Below are 13569 nucleotides of genomic sequence, written 5' to 3'. Positions count from 1 at the left end.
ACATATATATATATGCACATATGTATCACAAACTCATGCTTACCCAACTTCCAAGTAAGCAAGGAAGAAGAGGGGGTTTTCTCTGTTGTAGAAAAAACATCACCATTAAAGCAAAACAGTAAGAAGGGATTCCACCATCAGTTTGGGAGTCAATATAGCACAACTGCAAAATGAAGGGGAAAAAAGTACTACCATTTAGCTTTCTTAATTTTCATGATAAAAGTAGCTTGTTTTTTCCTACCCTAATCACTGTAAAAAGTTCAAATGACAATGAAAAATGTAAGAAATAACTTGAAATATCATCACTCTAAAATAATAACCATTAAAATGTTGGTGACCATTTTTTCATTCTTTTTTAAATGCATACAAAGACACATATTTTTGTTAAAAGGAATAATATTATGTGTAGTTATTTTACTGTGGACACATTTTAAAAATATTTTCTCCTTATCCTGCCTCTACTTCTACTTCAATTAACAACCTTCTATGTCTTCTTCTAGGCCTTTTTCTATACTCATATACAAATACACATACATTTCTATTTCCTATATAGGTATAGGGAGAAGTTTAAGTTCTTCAACATTATTTTACCAAAATAGTATATTATAGACATCTCTCTGTATATTACTCTTCTCCCTTAACAATACATCAAGAAAGTCCCTTTAAGTCAGTTAGCACGATCTAACACATTATTTTATTTTTGAGACAGGGTCTCACTCTGTAGCCCAGGGTGGAGTGCAGTGGCATGATGACGACTCACTGCAGCCTCAACCTCCCAAGCTCAAGTGATCCTTCCATGTAGCTGGGACTACAGGCATGCACCACCATGCTCAGCTAATTTTTTTATTTTGTAGACAAATTTTTTTATTTTGTAGACTATTTGTAGACAAATTTTATTTATGTTGCCCAGGCTGGTCTCGAACCCTTGGGCTCAAATGATCTCCCTGCTCAGCCTCCCAAAGTGCTGGGTATTTATAGGCATGAGTCACCATGCCCAGCAAACACATTCTTTTAAATGCTTAAATTATAGTCTATGATATGGATGGTTACGCAATAGTTCCCCCATTCAAGAACATTCACATTTTGCTCCCAGTTTTTGCCACTTCAAATAATGCTGTAATGTTCTTCCTTATACATAGGGTTTCCTAAGTATTGGTGCTTATTTCTATGAGCTGTATTCCCATGAATGTTTGTTAAATTAAAAGATTAGTGATACATTTTATCCTAAAATATATTGTTAAGAATTGTTTTTCCAAAATCACTACAAAAATTTGTATTTTCCACCAGAAACCTAGGTGTGTTCAACCCTATGAACACTACGTATTATCTAGTGCATACACCCCTTCAAACACTAAGTATTATCACTTAAAAACTAATTTTCAATAATTTTCAATGGGATGAGAGAAGTGTAATATCTGATAGTTACTTTAATTTGCATGTCCTTGACTTTAAAGAGATTATGAAATTTGTACATGTTTACTAACCATTTGAGATTTACTCTTTTCTAAATTGCCTATTAAATATTTTGCCAGTTTTTCTATTTTCATGCAACACATCAATTTATAAGAGTTTTAATTATGGATAATAACCCTTTATGTCTGATATATGCATTTGAAAGATGTTATTTTTTTCCCAATCTACTATTTTTCTTTTGATACTATTTATGATATATTTTACCATGTAACATTTTTTAATTTTTGCTATCCTTTAGTTTAAATATGCTTATTTCAGACACTCAGCCCTCCATATCAATGGGTTCTGCATCTACAGATTCAATCGACTACAGACTGAAAATATTTTTTAGGCTGGGCATACTGGCTTATGCATATCATCCCAGCACTTTGGGAGGCAGAGCAGGTGGATCACTTAAGGTTAGGTGTTCTGTGTTCCAGACCAGCCTGGCCAACATAGTGAAACTCTGTCTCTACAAAAAATACAAAAATTAGCCAGGCACAGTGGCAGGCACCTGTAATCTCAGCTACTCAGGAGGCTGAGACAGGAGAATCACTTGAACCCGGGAGGTGGAGGTTGCAGTGAGCTGAGATTGCACCACTACACTCCAGCCTGGGCGAGACCCCATCAAAAAATTTATATATACATTTTTTTCATTAAGTAAAACTAATTAATTAATTATTGCCAGGTGTGGTGATGGACACATATCACCTGCAGTTGATGTAGTCCCAGCTAGCTACTTAAGAGGCAGAGGCAGAAGGATTGCTTGAGTCTAGGAGTTTGAGTCCAGCCCAGACAATATAGCAAGACCTCTGTCTCTAAAAACATATATAATTGAAAAATTTGTTATAAGGCCAGGTGCAAAGGCATTGTCTCTTGAAAAAAACACAAAACAAAACAAAAATATGCTAGGCACGGTGGCACACACCAGTGGTCCTAGTTACTCAGGAAGCTGAGGTGGGAGGATCCCTTGAGCCCAGGAATTCAAGGTTACAGTGAGCTATGATGGCACCACTGCACTCCGGCCTGGGCAACAGAGTGAGACTCTGTCTCTGAAAAAAATTAAAATTTTAAATTTTAAAAACTAAAAATAGCAATATAATAAAAAATACAAATTAAAAAATACAGTATAACAACTATTTACAAAGCATTTATACTGTATTAGATATTATAAGTAATCTAGTGATGATTTAAGGTATGTTGGAGTCTATGTGAAGGTTAGATACAAATAACACACAATTTGTATAAGGGACTTGAGCATCCTCAAATTCTGGTATCCTTGGGAGTCTTGGAACCAAACCCCCCCAACACTGGATACTGAGGACAACTATACACCTTCTAGGTATCCTATCATAGTAAAAAGAGCTCCCCATCCCATTGTTTACATACACATACTCCTACATTTTTCTTCTAAAATTTTAAATTTTAAGTAAAATTTATTTTTGCATTTAGCATGCTGAGTCCAACACTATTTTCTTCTAGTGAGATACACTTGTGAAAGCAGTATTTAATAAAATCTATACACTAGATTATCTGAGCATTCTATTCTGTCCCACAGATCTATTTTTCTATTTCTATGCCAATGGCATACTTCTGATTAAAGCAGTTTTACAGCCACTCTAGCCTTCCTTTTTGCTCCTCCTGAGTTCATCCCCACCTTGGAAGCTTTGGATTAACTGTCCCTTGGAGAGTTTTCCATCAGATTTTCACGTAGCTAGCTATTACCCGTCTGAGCTTAAATATCATTTCTTCACAGTCTTTTCCTGACAATTCAGAGTAATGTCATTCATTCTATCATTTCATTTTTGTAGCACTAAGCTCTAGCAGATATTACCATTTATATATTTCTTTACTGTCTGACTCTTCCAGAAGTATATGAGCACCATGAAAGCAGGACTCTGTATGTCCTGTTACGTGTTCCCAGCCTCTAGAACAGTGTCTGACACACAGAAGGCATTTAATGAATGTTTGCTGAATGGATGGATTTGTTCAGATTTTGCTTTCATCTTTCAATAATATAATTTCTTCTTATATCTTTCTTATTAAATCTCTTCCTTAGTGTTTTATAATTTATGTTGCTGTCATGAAAGTACATATTTTTCCCCATTTCCATTCTAACAGGTTATTTTTATGGCAGAGAATGGCCATTGACTTTTGTATATTTATTTTATACTTAGTCTTAATCCTCATAGTTTTTTACTAGGATTTTCTAGGCATACAATCATATCATTAGCACAAAGAGATAATTTTATCATTTTTCCAATATTTACATTCAATTATTTCATTTTCTTATTGCATTTCCTAAAAATCCCAAAACAATGTACAACATTAATGGTGAACTTCTCTGCAATATTCTTCATCCTAACATATATGGCTTAAATGATGTTTCTTATTGTTTTGGCTTTGTTTTTTGTGTGTGTTTTTAATAAACGGTTTTCATCATAAACTTCCATTTCTAGTTGATTTAAAAGTTTCTGTTAGGGGGAACATGCCCTTTCAGCATCTAGGATTTTTTTTCTCCTTCATGTGTTAATATAATAAATTATGTGAATAGACTTCCTAATATTAAACCATTCTTATAATCTTGAAGTAAATCATGCATGATCATGGCATATTAACCTTTGATACATGGATGTATTTCATTTGCTTATATTTCATTAGATTGTAGCATCTATATACAATTGGTCTATACTGGATTGGTTGGATTCATTTTTAAATCATTGTTTTCTTCTGTAGACAATGAAGATTTAGGTAATAATAATATAGAGTAATTATACTGTAGTATAATATCTTGGTACATTTAAGATTACAACTCAAAATAAAAGACAACTAAAAACACTTGTCAAAAAGAGTTTGAAACATTCCACTAGAATAAACTCTCACTTATCCAAAATATTAAGACAAGGGTAAACTGCCTAATGAATAACTCGACTTAACCAAAAATTCCTTTGCAACGATAAAGAACTGTCAATATATTCTGCTAACATCACCAGACATCTCACAGATGAACAAGATTAAGGCAGTTTAAGAGACAGCTCTTAAAACCCAGATATCTCTTTCAGATGTCAAATAGTGCTAAAATGCAATTCTTATATTAACCACAAAAAGTGGCTCTAAGTCAGGTAACTTGACTAATAATGTACTGATGATAAGGCTAAAGAGTTCTGCTGCCTGGAGTTAAGAAGCTTTATTTAGAAAACTATTTCCTATTACCAAAATGCAAAGACTATAACTACTTAAGAGACAGCCAGAGAATAATCAACTGCAATCTCATATCACAGTTAAAAGAATAAATTACATACTAGAATTGTTCTGAACCCCCAAATCATGGGAAAATGCATGCTTAACTAGATAATGTACAATATGGCTTAAAACTTCAGGAAAAACGAAGCTATTTAAAAAATCTTTAGAAGAAAAATATACTAGTAATTATTTCTAAGTTTCTTAAGAAAATGAATACCATGAAAAATCTTTCTTTGCAACTAACACAAATGACAAAAATGAGACATGTTATTCTGTTGCAAACAGAAAAGAACTACCGTACAACCAGTTTTGTAATGCATGTTTCAGTGTCCATCGACTGGCATATTTAGAATCTATATGGATGAAGTACTAAAACACCATGAGCAACCTTTTCCAAGAGTCACTTTAGGAAATAACATTTATAGGCCACATTTTTTTCCAAAATAAAAAGAACATATTTGAGTATCATTTATAATCTTCTAATACAGACTACTTATTTTACTGAATAGAACAATGTCTGGGAGAAAACTGACATGACTTTATGACCGCAAAAAAAATTAGGGCATAATTTAAAAGTACCAACAAAGAAGTGTATTCCATCATCCTTTATATTTCTGTAGAATTTTAGAGCCTGAAGTATATTCTCATTAATTATCTAATAGCATTACCAAAATATTCTCTCCAGGTGAAAAAAAACTGAAGCTCAGATAGGTAAAGTACCTTGCTCAAAGACTTAGCAAAGCCTTGGGTGCTGTGGCTCACACCTGTAATCCCAGCACTTTGGGAGGCCAGGGTGGGAGGATCGTCTGAGCCCTGGAGTTGAAGACCAGCCTAGGCAACAAAATGAGACCCCACCTCTACAAAAAAAATAAAAAAATTAGCCAGGCATGGTGGTACACGCCTGTGGTCCCAGCTACTCAGGAAGCCTGTCGCAGGAGCATCGTTTGAGCCTGGGAGGTTGAGGCTACCGTGAGCCGTGATTGCTCACTCCAGCACTAGGTAACAGAGACCCCATCTCAAAAACAAAAAAACTTAGCAAAAAAAAAAAAAAAAACTAGACCTGGAATTGGTTTACTCCATTTCATAGCACTGATTTCCTATAGTATGCTAGGCATAGAGTGTAAGATACATGAGAGGAAGTAGTCACCCTCCCTCAACCTATTTTACTGCCTCCACTCACTTCCACGGGTTAAAAATCTTTCTGGCCAGGCACAGAGCCTCACACCCGTAATTCCAGCACCTGGGAGGGCAAGGTGGGAGGACCACTTGAGCCCAGAAGTTCGAGGCCAGCATGGGCAACATCATGAGACCCCACCTCTATTTCAAACAAACAAACAAACAAACTCCTTTCTGAAGAAGCTAGGTCATTTATTCAACAAACATTTACTGAGTGCCTAGTATGTGCTGACACAGTAAGATAAGTGGAAGTGGGGATCAGCCGTGAATATATAAAACATTAACCACCCCCCGCCAAAGAGTTTACAGTTTCACAGAACAGACTGCAACAAATTTATGTATGGCAGGTGGTAATTAATGTGAGCATAAACTTGAAAAAAGTAAGAGTGAAGCATTCTAAATACCTAAGGTAAGAACATTCTAGAGGAGGGAAACAGCAAATACAAACGCCTTGCTTTGTATACAGAAGCCCCAACCTTAGGCTTTCTGACTGTTCTACACTCAGCCAGCTGGTGCTGCCCCAAGCATGGGGGCAATTCTCTAAACAGAGTCCAGACAAAAAATTCCAGAGACTTCTCTATTTTTGCTATGAAGTTACCACTCTAACACCATCCCTTAATCGGTTTTCTTTGTATACGACTGAGAATTTACTTATCACCAGTCTAACAAGTGATGAATACTCTATAGATAGGGCAGGAATACGCAAACAAAAAGCTAGAGTCTCTCTCTCTAGTCATTTGGACTGATATTGATAATTAACCACTCCTCTCTATCCCCACACCAAAGAAATAAACACAGGTCAACCACAGCCTTTAGATATACAAATTAATTCTAATTTAGGAAACTTAAATAACGAATGCTCAGCAGTTGCCCGATCAGAAATTGGTACATGTTATCAATGATTTAGAGGAAAGAGAATAGCATTCTTAGAGACTGGGGAAAAAAATACGCCAACAAAAAAATCTTAACATATATAGATGTTAAAACCTTGCAAGTTTAACTTACGGTAAGACTGAAAACTTGAGCCTCATATGCTGATATGAAAGAGAACATTTCTATAGTACATAAAAGGAGAATAAAGCATGACAATTAAAAATTCTAAAATATATCAATAAGTGTATGTGTCTATAAAAATTTATTTTTTATGTCCATAAATTACAACCTGCCACACCACTTTCTGTCAAGCACAGGAAACTACTCTGTCCCACATGCTATGATTGATGTTACATGCTACAAGAAAAGGCCTAATTTTGAAGATTAAACACATTTCCTTCTAAAAATATAAATAAGTAGTTTTCCTTTCTTTCACTTACCTTAGCCCAGTAGCGAAAGGCTAACACCAAGGGAATAAAGACAGGTTCTATTTTGCCAAGGGCAGTAAGTAAATCAGTAGTGAGACATGCCATATCATTTCCCGCACTCACTCTACAAAGTAAACCACTGTGAATGAGAAAGAAACAAATTTCATTGTATTAATACCCTTAAAAGCAGAATACTTCAAATCCTATGGCTACTCTTTCTAGTTATCATATTGTAATATAGTACCTTAAGAGCCCTAATAAAAACAAATATTTTTATAAATTTAGAGCTAACTGAAAACTACATGTCATTCCATTACTAGAGTTCCATACGAATTAAAGAAAGATGTTTTTAACATTCATTTGTACTTCAGAAATAAATTTCAACCAAACTTAGTATTTAAGTTAATGAGAAATTAATTTCAAAAGCAGCATTATGAATTACCAAAACTGATATACATGAGAGACAGGGCACTGATCTCTTCATTGTCAAATAGTGCAAGGTTATTTCCTAGTTCATTCCTCTTGCTTTGTACATGATAATAGCAAAAAATGAATACTTAACTGAATGGCTATACTTCTTGACTCTAATTTTTCCTATCCAAGCTTTCACAACTGTACTAACATGTTATTTTCAGAGTAAAGATTAGACAGGATTTGCAGATTAACCCACAAGTTATGCTTCTGTATAAGTGAAAATAGCAGCTACCTTAAATGGGGTGACAGAAGTGTAATGAAGACATTTTGAAAGCAGGGAGAATAAATCTCAGGTGTAACACACAGGCAATTTAACACAATGTGGCAGAAAAAACGCTAAAAGTCACTTTGCCTCCATTTTCCAATTATAGTTTTCCCCTAAATGATGTGAATCTGGACAAACTGATAAACCACTGATAACCACTCCAAGTCTCATTTTTCTAGTTTAGAAAGTAAAAAATCTGAACTAGATCACCACAGATTCATCTAGCTTTGAATAAGAAAATACTTTGATCTTAAAATATAATACAATAATCAATAAAAGAATATCATTTCTGTATTGTTTCCATGTCTCCCATACTACTTTCAAACAGGATTTAGTTTTTGCTTTCAAAGGCACTTTGCTCTCTCAGACTTATAGACGTCTAACTAGAAAGGCAAGATCAGTCTTCAATTTAGAACTGATCTTGAGTTTATTCAATTTAAACCAACTCATTCAATTTAAGTGAACTAAAAACTTAAATTCTAATAGATTGTGAGATCCTTGAGAAGACAGGCTTTTTTTTTCCTTTTTTTTGAGACAGGGTCTCGCTCTGTCACCCAGGCTGGAGTGCAGTGGCACAATCATGGCTCACTGCAGCCTCAACCTCCCAGGCTCAGGCCATCCTCCCACCTCAGCCTCCAGAGTAGCTGGGCACACACACCCACCACGCCCAGCTGATTTTTTTATTTTTTGTGGAGACAAGGTCTCACTATGCTGCCCAGGCTAGTCTTGAATTCCTTGGCTCAAGTGACTCTAGAGAGGCTCTTATTTATGTCTGTACCCCTAGAGCAAAGTAGTACCTACATACAAGTAAATGCAATACTCTTGGGTGAGTGAATGACTTGAAAAAAAAAAATTAAAGTTTTGCCTAGAGTATTTTATTTTCAACTGTCTGGTGTTCTACATATTTCTTGTTCACATGCATTTGGTAAGCTTGCTATTTTTAATGAATAGAAACTAGCTTAGTCATATTTATCCAAGGAGAAATCTAAAGCAAAAACTTTCTCTCTTAGACATCATTCACTACAAATTTGGTTGTTGGGGTTTCTTTTTTTAAATATTTTCTCTTTGTTGTTACCAACCTTTTTCGATCTCTGCACACCACAACAGGAACTTTAGCGTGAAAATCAGATTCCACATCTACATATAATACTAATAAGGAAAAAAAAGTAAGGTAATGTCAACATCTCTAAAATATGTACTCTACGGTAAATATTAAGTAACAGTTTCCTTCTGGAAATCATCCTCATTGCTTCTGTGGGATAATCCACTCTTCTCATTATGAGCACCAACCCAACAGAATCTCTTACCTCTCTTGATGTCATTCATTGTATATCACAAACCACAGGTACAGTCCCAAATACTGTCCGAAAATTATAATCACCTTAAGAAAGGTCTTAACATCCCTAAAAGTTTTAATATTTCCAAGTAAGTAGATAATCTAGTCAAAGTTGTTAAACCTTAATAGATATAGCAAAGAGAGGACATCCCTTACTCCTGAGAGCTAGTTCCACAAGAGCCAAGAAAGGAGGACCTATCATGCTTTGACAGTTTAGTTCTTTTAAATTACCAATATAATTGCAACCTAACTCTGCTGCCCACATTTCCCATTAGCATATAAAGAGTTTGCCTAATCAAAGTTGCTAAGGAAGGACTAACTGGATGAAGCACATTTCTACCCTGCAATCTTTCTCTGTACCTCCAAGGGTAAGCCTCATGCCATAAATGTCTAATCTAAATAAAAACATAGATTGGCCAGGCATGGTGGCTCACACCTGTAATCCCAGCACTTTGGGAGGCCGAGATGGGTAGATCACGAGGTCAGGAGTTCAAGACCAGCCTGGCCAAGTGAGTGAAACCTGGTCTCTACTAAAAATACAAAAATTAGCTGGGTGTGGTGGCACGTGCCTGTAATCCCAGCTACTTGGGGTGCTGAGGCACAGAATTGCTTGAACCTGGGAGGCAGAGGTTGCAGTGAGCTGAGATCGCGCCTCTGCATTCCAGCCTGGGCAACAGAGTGAGACTCTGTCTCAAAATAAACAAAACAAAAATAACAACAACAAAAAAACCCAGAAAGATTACCACCGCTTGTAATTCAAAGAAAATTTCTCAATAGTACTTGTTGTAACAATTAGTCAAAAAACATGTGCTGAAGACCTATATGTCAGAAATTTCATTATGCGGTATGAATATGACAATGAGTAAGGCAAAAAAAAGGTCAGTAAGGGGTTTGGAACACAAATATATAAACAAATAAATCCTGTAGGTAACCTGTAGAAGATACAATAAGAACATAAAGGAAGAAATAATCAATTTTACAATCAGACTGAGTTTTATAAGCCTACATTGTATGACTTAAGATGATCTACTTACATATTTTGGATGGAAAAGGCATATACTAAATATCTGTGCTAGGATGATATACCTAAGAGGTAAATGCTATGTCTACCTCTTATCTGTAGTAAACTTTAAAGTTTTTGAGCAATTAGAAACAAGTATTTAAGAAACAAAACTGTATTAAAATACCTTTATAGGATAAACTGTACCAAACTCATCCCTAGAAAACTACTTTCCTAAGACAATGGCCAACAGGAAACTGATAAATAAGAGCTGATTGTGTAGACAGAAAATTTAGAATTCACATTAAAGTCAATGAGAGAGTATGGCTTTTAAAAAAGCTCTCTCTTCTAACCCAAATTGCAAGTACTTTTGCCAGATACTTTTGATTCATATAATTTAGGATAATAATAACAATCACAACAGCAAAAATGTAATAAGAAGTTATTGTATATCCCATGCTTTTCTAAACTATAGTTTAGCCTATCTCATTCTTACAACTTTCTCATCAAAAAGATACAATATAATATTGCCATTTTACAGACGGGAAAGCTAAAGTATTAACACAAATAATTTGTCAAAGGACACACAAACAATAAGAGGCAGAACTAAAATCTGAGCCCAGAAAGTCTAGCTCCAGATTCCAAGCTTAATCTTAAGCATTTACTTTATAACAAGAAAAACAGTAAGTAAAAACCAAGAAAATCTTGTAGATTGTAATACATGACCTGGAGCCTGGTTTGAGAATCTTGTCATTTTTAAAAATTTTTTACCTATACGAATGATGTGTTTACAAAGGCAATCCAGACAGACAAAGCACACACGAAAAACTCAACTAGGTATGATTCAATTGATGCAATATAAATGACTAAATTAATACAGATACTTTAGGTGGCAAAAAACATATTTACTCAATGCATGCATACATTTTTATTCCAACTCTCTCCCTAATCTTCTTTCAGTAATGATCTCATAATGATTATAGGTTTTCTGTCTTCTTTTACATAAGAAATGCCCATAATATTCAAAGCAAATATTTTTTAATTACCCAAAAGGCAGTATTTTTTACATATGAAGGTTTTTTTTGTTTGTTTTTCTCCAGACGGAGTTTCACTTTTTTCACCCAGGCTGGAGTGTAGTGGCACAATCTCAGCTCACTGCAACCTCTGCATCCCAGGTTCAAGCAATTCTCCTGCCTCAGTCTCCCGAGGAGCTGGGACTACAGGTACATGCCACCATGACTGGCTAATTTTGTGTTTTTAGTAGAGATGGGGTTCACCATGTTGGTCAGGCTGGTCTCGAAATCCTGACCTCAGGTGATCCATCCACCTCGGCCTCCCAAAGTGCTGGCATTACAGGTGTGAGCCACTGTGCCCACCCTACGTATCAATTTTAATATGGCATTTTTTTTTTACCTAAGTTACAGTTAAATTATATTTTCTAGTATACTTAAACAAGTGTGTGTGTGTGTGTGTATCTCCATTTGTAATACAATGACTCAACTATGCCAGCAGTTTAGTTTTAACTTGGTTAGCCATATATAAATAACACATGTAACTTTAGAAAGACAAATTAAAAAAAAAAAAGAGGAAAAGAAACTCACCATTTTTCTTTAAAATCCCAAGTACTTTTATCAGAAGATCTGGATGATTTATCTAAAAAAGTTTCAAAATAAATCAATATACTAATTTCAAAGTTCAGACAGAAGAACATTAAAGAGAACTCAATTTCATTAAAGAAAAACATTTAAATATAATCATGCTCTGTGTTTTAAATAATGAAAACAAAACAGTGGTTTTTTGTTTTGTTTTGTTTTTTGAGATGAGGTTTCCCTGTATTGCCCAGGCTACAGCATGACTATAGCTCACTACAGCCTGAACTTCTGGGCTCAAGGACTCCTCCTGCCTCAGCATCCCGAGTAGCTAGGACTACAAGTATATGCCACCACATCCAGCTAGTATTTTTTTTTTTAAGAGACAGGGTCTTGCTATATTGCCTAGGCTGGTCTTGAACTCCTGGCAACAAGGATTCCTCCTACTTTTGCCTCCCAAAGCACAGGAATTATAGGCATGAGCCACCTTGCCCAGCCATGTTTTACTTTTACGTCAACAAATCTTGTTCAAAGAAGTAGAATACAATAAATGACGCAGCACTTTTATTCCAGAAACACTCTTACAATTAATCGTTTCTTAAAGCAAGAAAAGGTTCTTTTTTGTCAAAACAAAAAAGAAAGGAGTTGACCAGATGACTGTGAAAAAGAAAATTGTTGAGATAAAAACTTTAAGGGATATAGATAACTGGCAGCTTAGTCAAAAGGCTTAGAATAAAAATACTATTTTATGTAACAAGCTTGTCAAATATTTAAAGTGTTTTTTGCTATTTAAGAGTATTTAGGCCAGGTGCGGTGGCTCACACCTATAATCCCAGCACTTTGGGAGGCCGAGGCGGGTGGATCACCTGAGGTTGGGAGTTCAAGACCGGTCTGACCAACGTGATGAAATCCCATTTCTACTAAAAATACAAAAATTGGCCAGGCATAGTGGCACGCGCCTGTAATCCCAGCTACTCAGGAGACTGAGATAGGAGAATCGCTTAAACCCAGGAGGTGGAGGGTGCAGTAAGCCGAGATTGTACCACTGCACTCCAGCCTGGGCAAAAGAGTGAGACTCTGTCTCAAAAAACAAACAACAAAAATATTTAATAACCATACATGAATTATAAAGTAAATGTATCAGCCTAAAAACACCAAATGTTCACCCAAATCAAACTTCCCTGAACATAAACATATTATTCAATTTAAAACATAAAATATTGACTTATTTTAAAAGATTGATATGTCAATTATGTCAGCAGTGCTAAACAATATTGTTCTAATACTGATAACAATATTAGAACAATATCAATATTGTTTTAATGATTCTAGGTGTTATTTATTAAAGGTACCCATATGTACCAGATACTATACTAAAACACCTGACATATATTAATATTATCTCATTTAATATAAAAATTATTATTCCTGTTTGGAAATGAGAAAACTGAAGCTCAAAAAGTTCAAGCAACTTGCTTATCACAGCCAAGATCTGAATCTAGGTATCTGATTTCAAAACTCTTCCCACCTTCTATACTGCTTACTAGAAGTATTAACTATTCAACATGTTCAAATATAAACATTTTTCCTTTTTCCAGCTTTCCTCTTCTGCTTCCTTTTGCCCCTGTCCCTTATTTCTTTTATGCCACCTTTGTCTGAAATGTAATAGTAATTTCCAAAAGGACTGTTTAGTCATGATGGTAACACTACACAAATCAGAGTTTGATATTCCC

At 35.1% G+C, this 13569-nt stretch overlaps 1 protein-coding gene across 11 annotated transcripts in view; it reads right to left on the bottom strand.

Moving 5' to 3' along the window:
• TUT4 (terminal uridylyl transferase 4) overlaps nt 1–13569 on the bottom strand; it is a 130313-nt gene that overhangs the window by 58353 nt on the left and 58391 nt on the right. For 9 of the 11 annotated variants that reach the window (XM_071092957.1, XM_071092954.1, XM_071092953.1 and 6 more), the window contains 4 exons: nt 11849–11900; nt 8991–9060; nt 7185–7311; nt 44–163 (listed from right to left, as the gene is read on the bottom strand). In XM_071092957.1, the coding sequence (XP_070949058.1) occupies nt 44–163; nt 7185–7311; nt 8991–9060; nt 11849–11900 (369 nt within the window). The remainder of the gene's footprint in view (nt 1–43; nt 164–7184; nt 7312–8990; nt 9061–11848; nt 11901–13569) is intronic. The other 2 variants (XM_071092955.1, XM_071092946.1) reach the window with 1 other exon arrangement.

Source organism: Macaca nemestrina, chromosome 1 (genome assembly GCF_043159975.1).
Source record: "Macaca nemestrina isolate mMacNem1 chromosome 1, mMacNem.hap1, whole genome shotgun sequence".
Classification (NCBI taxonomy): Eukaryota; Metazoa; Chordata; class Mammalia; order Primates; family Cercopithecidae; genus Macaca; species Macaca nemestrina.
The sequence above is the reverse complement of the archived record's forward strand: the minus strand, read 5'-3'. Positions and strand labels throughout refer to the sequence as shown.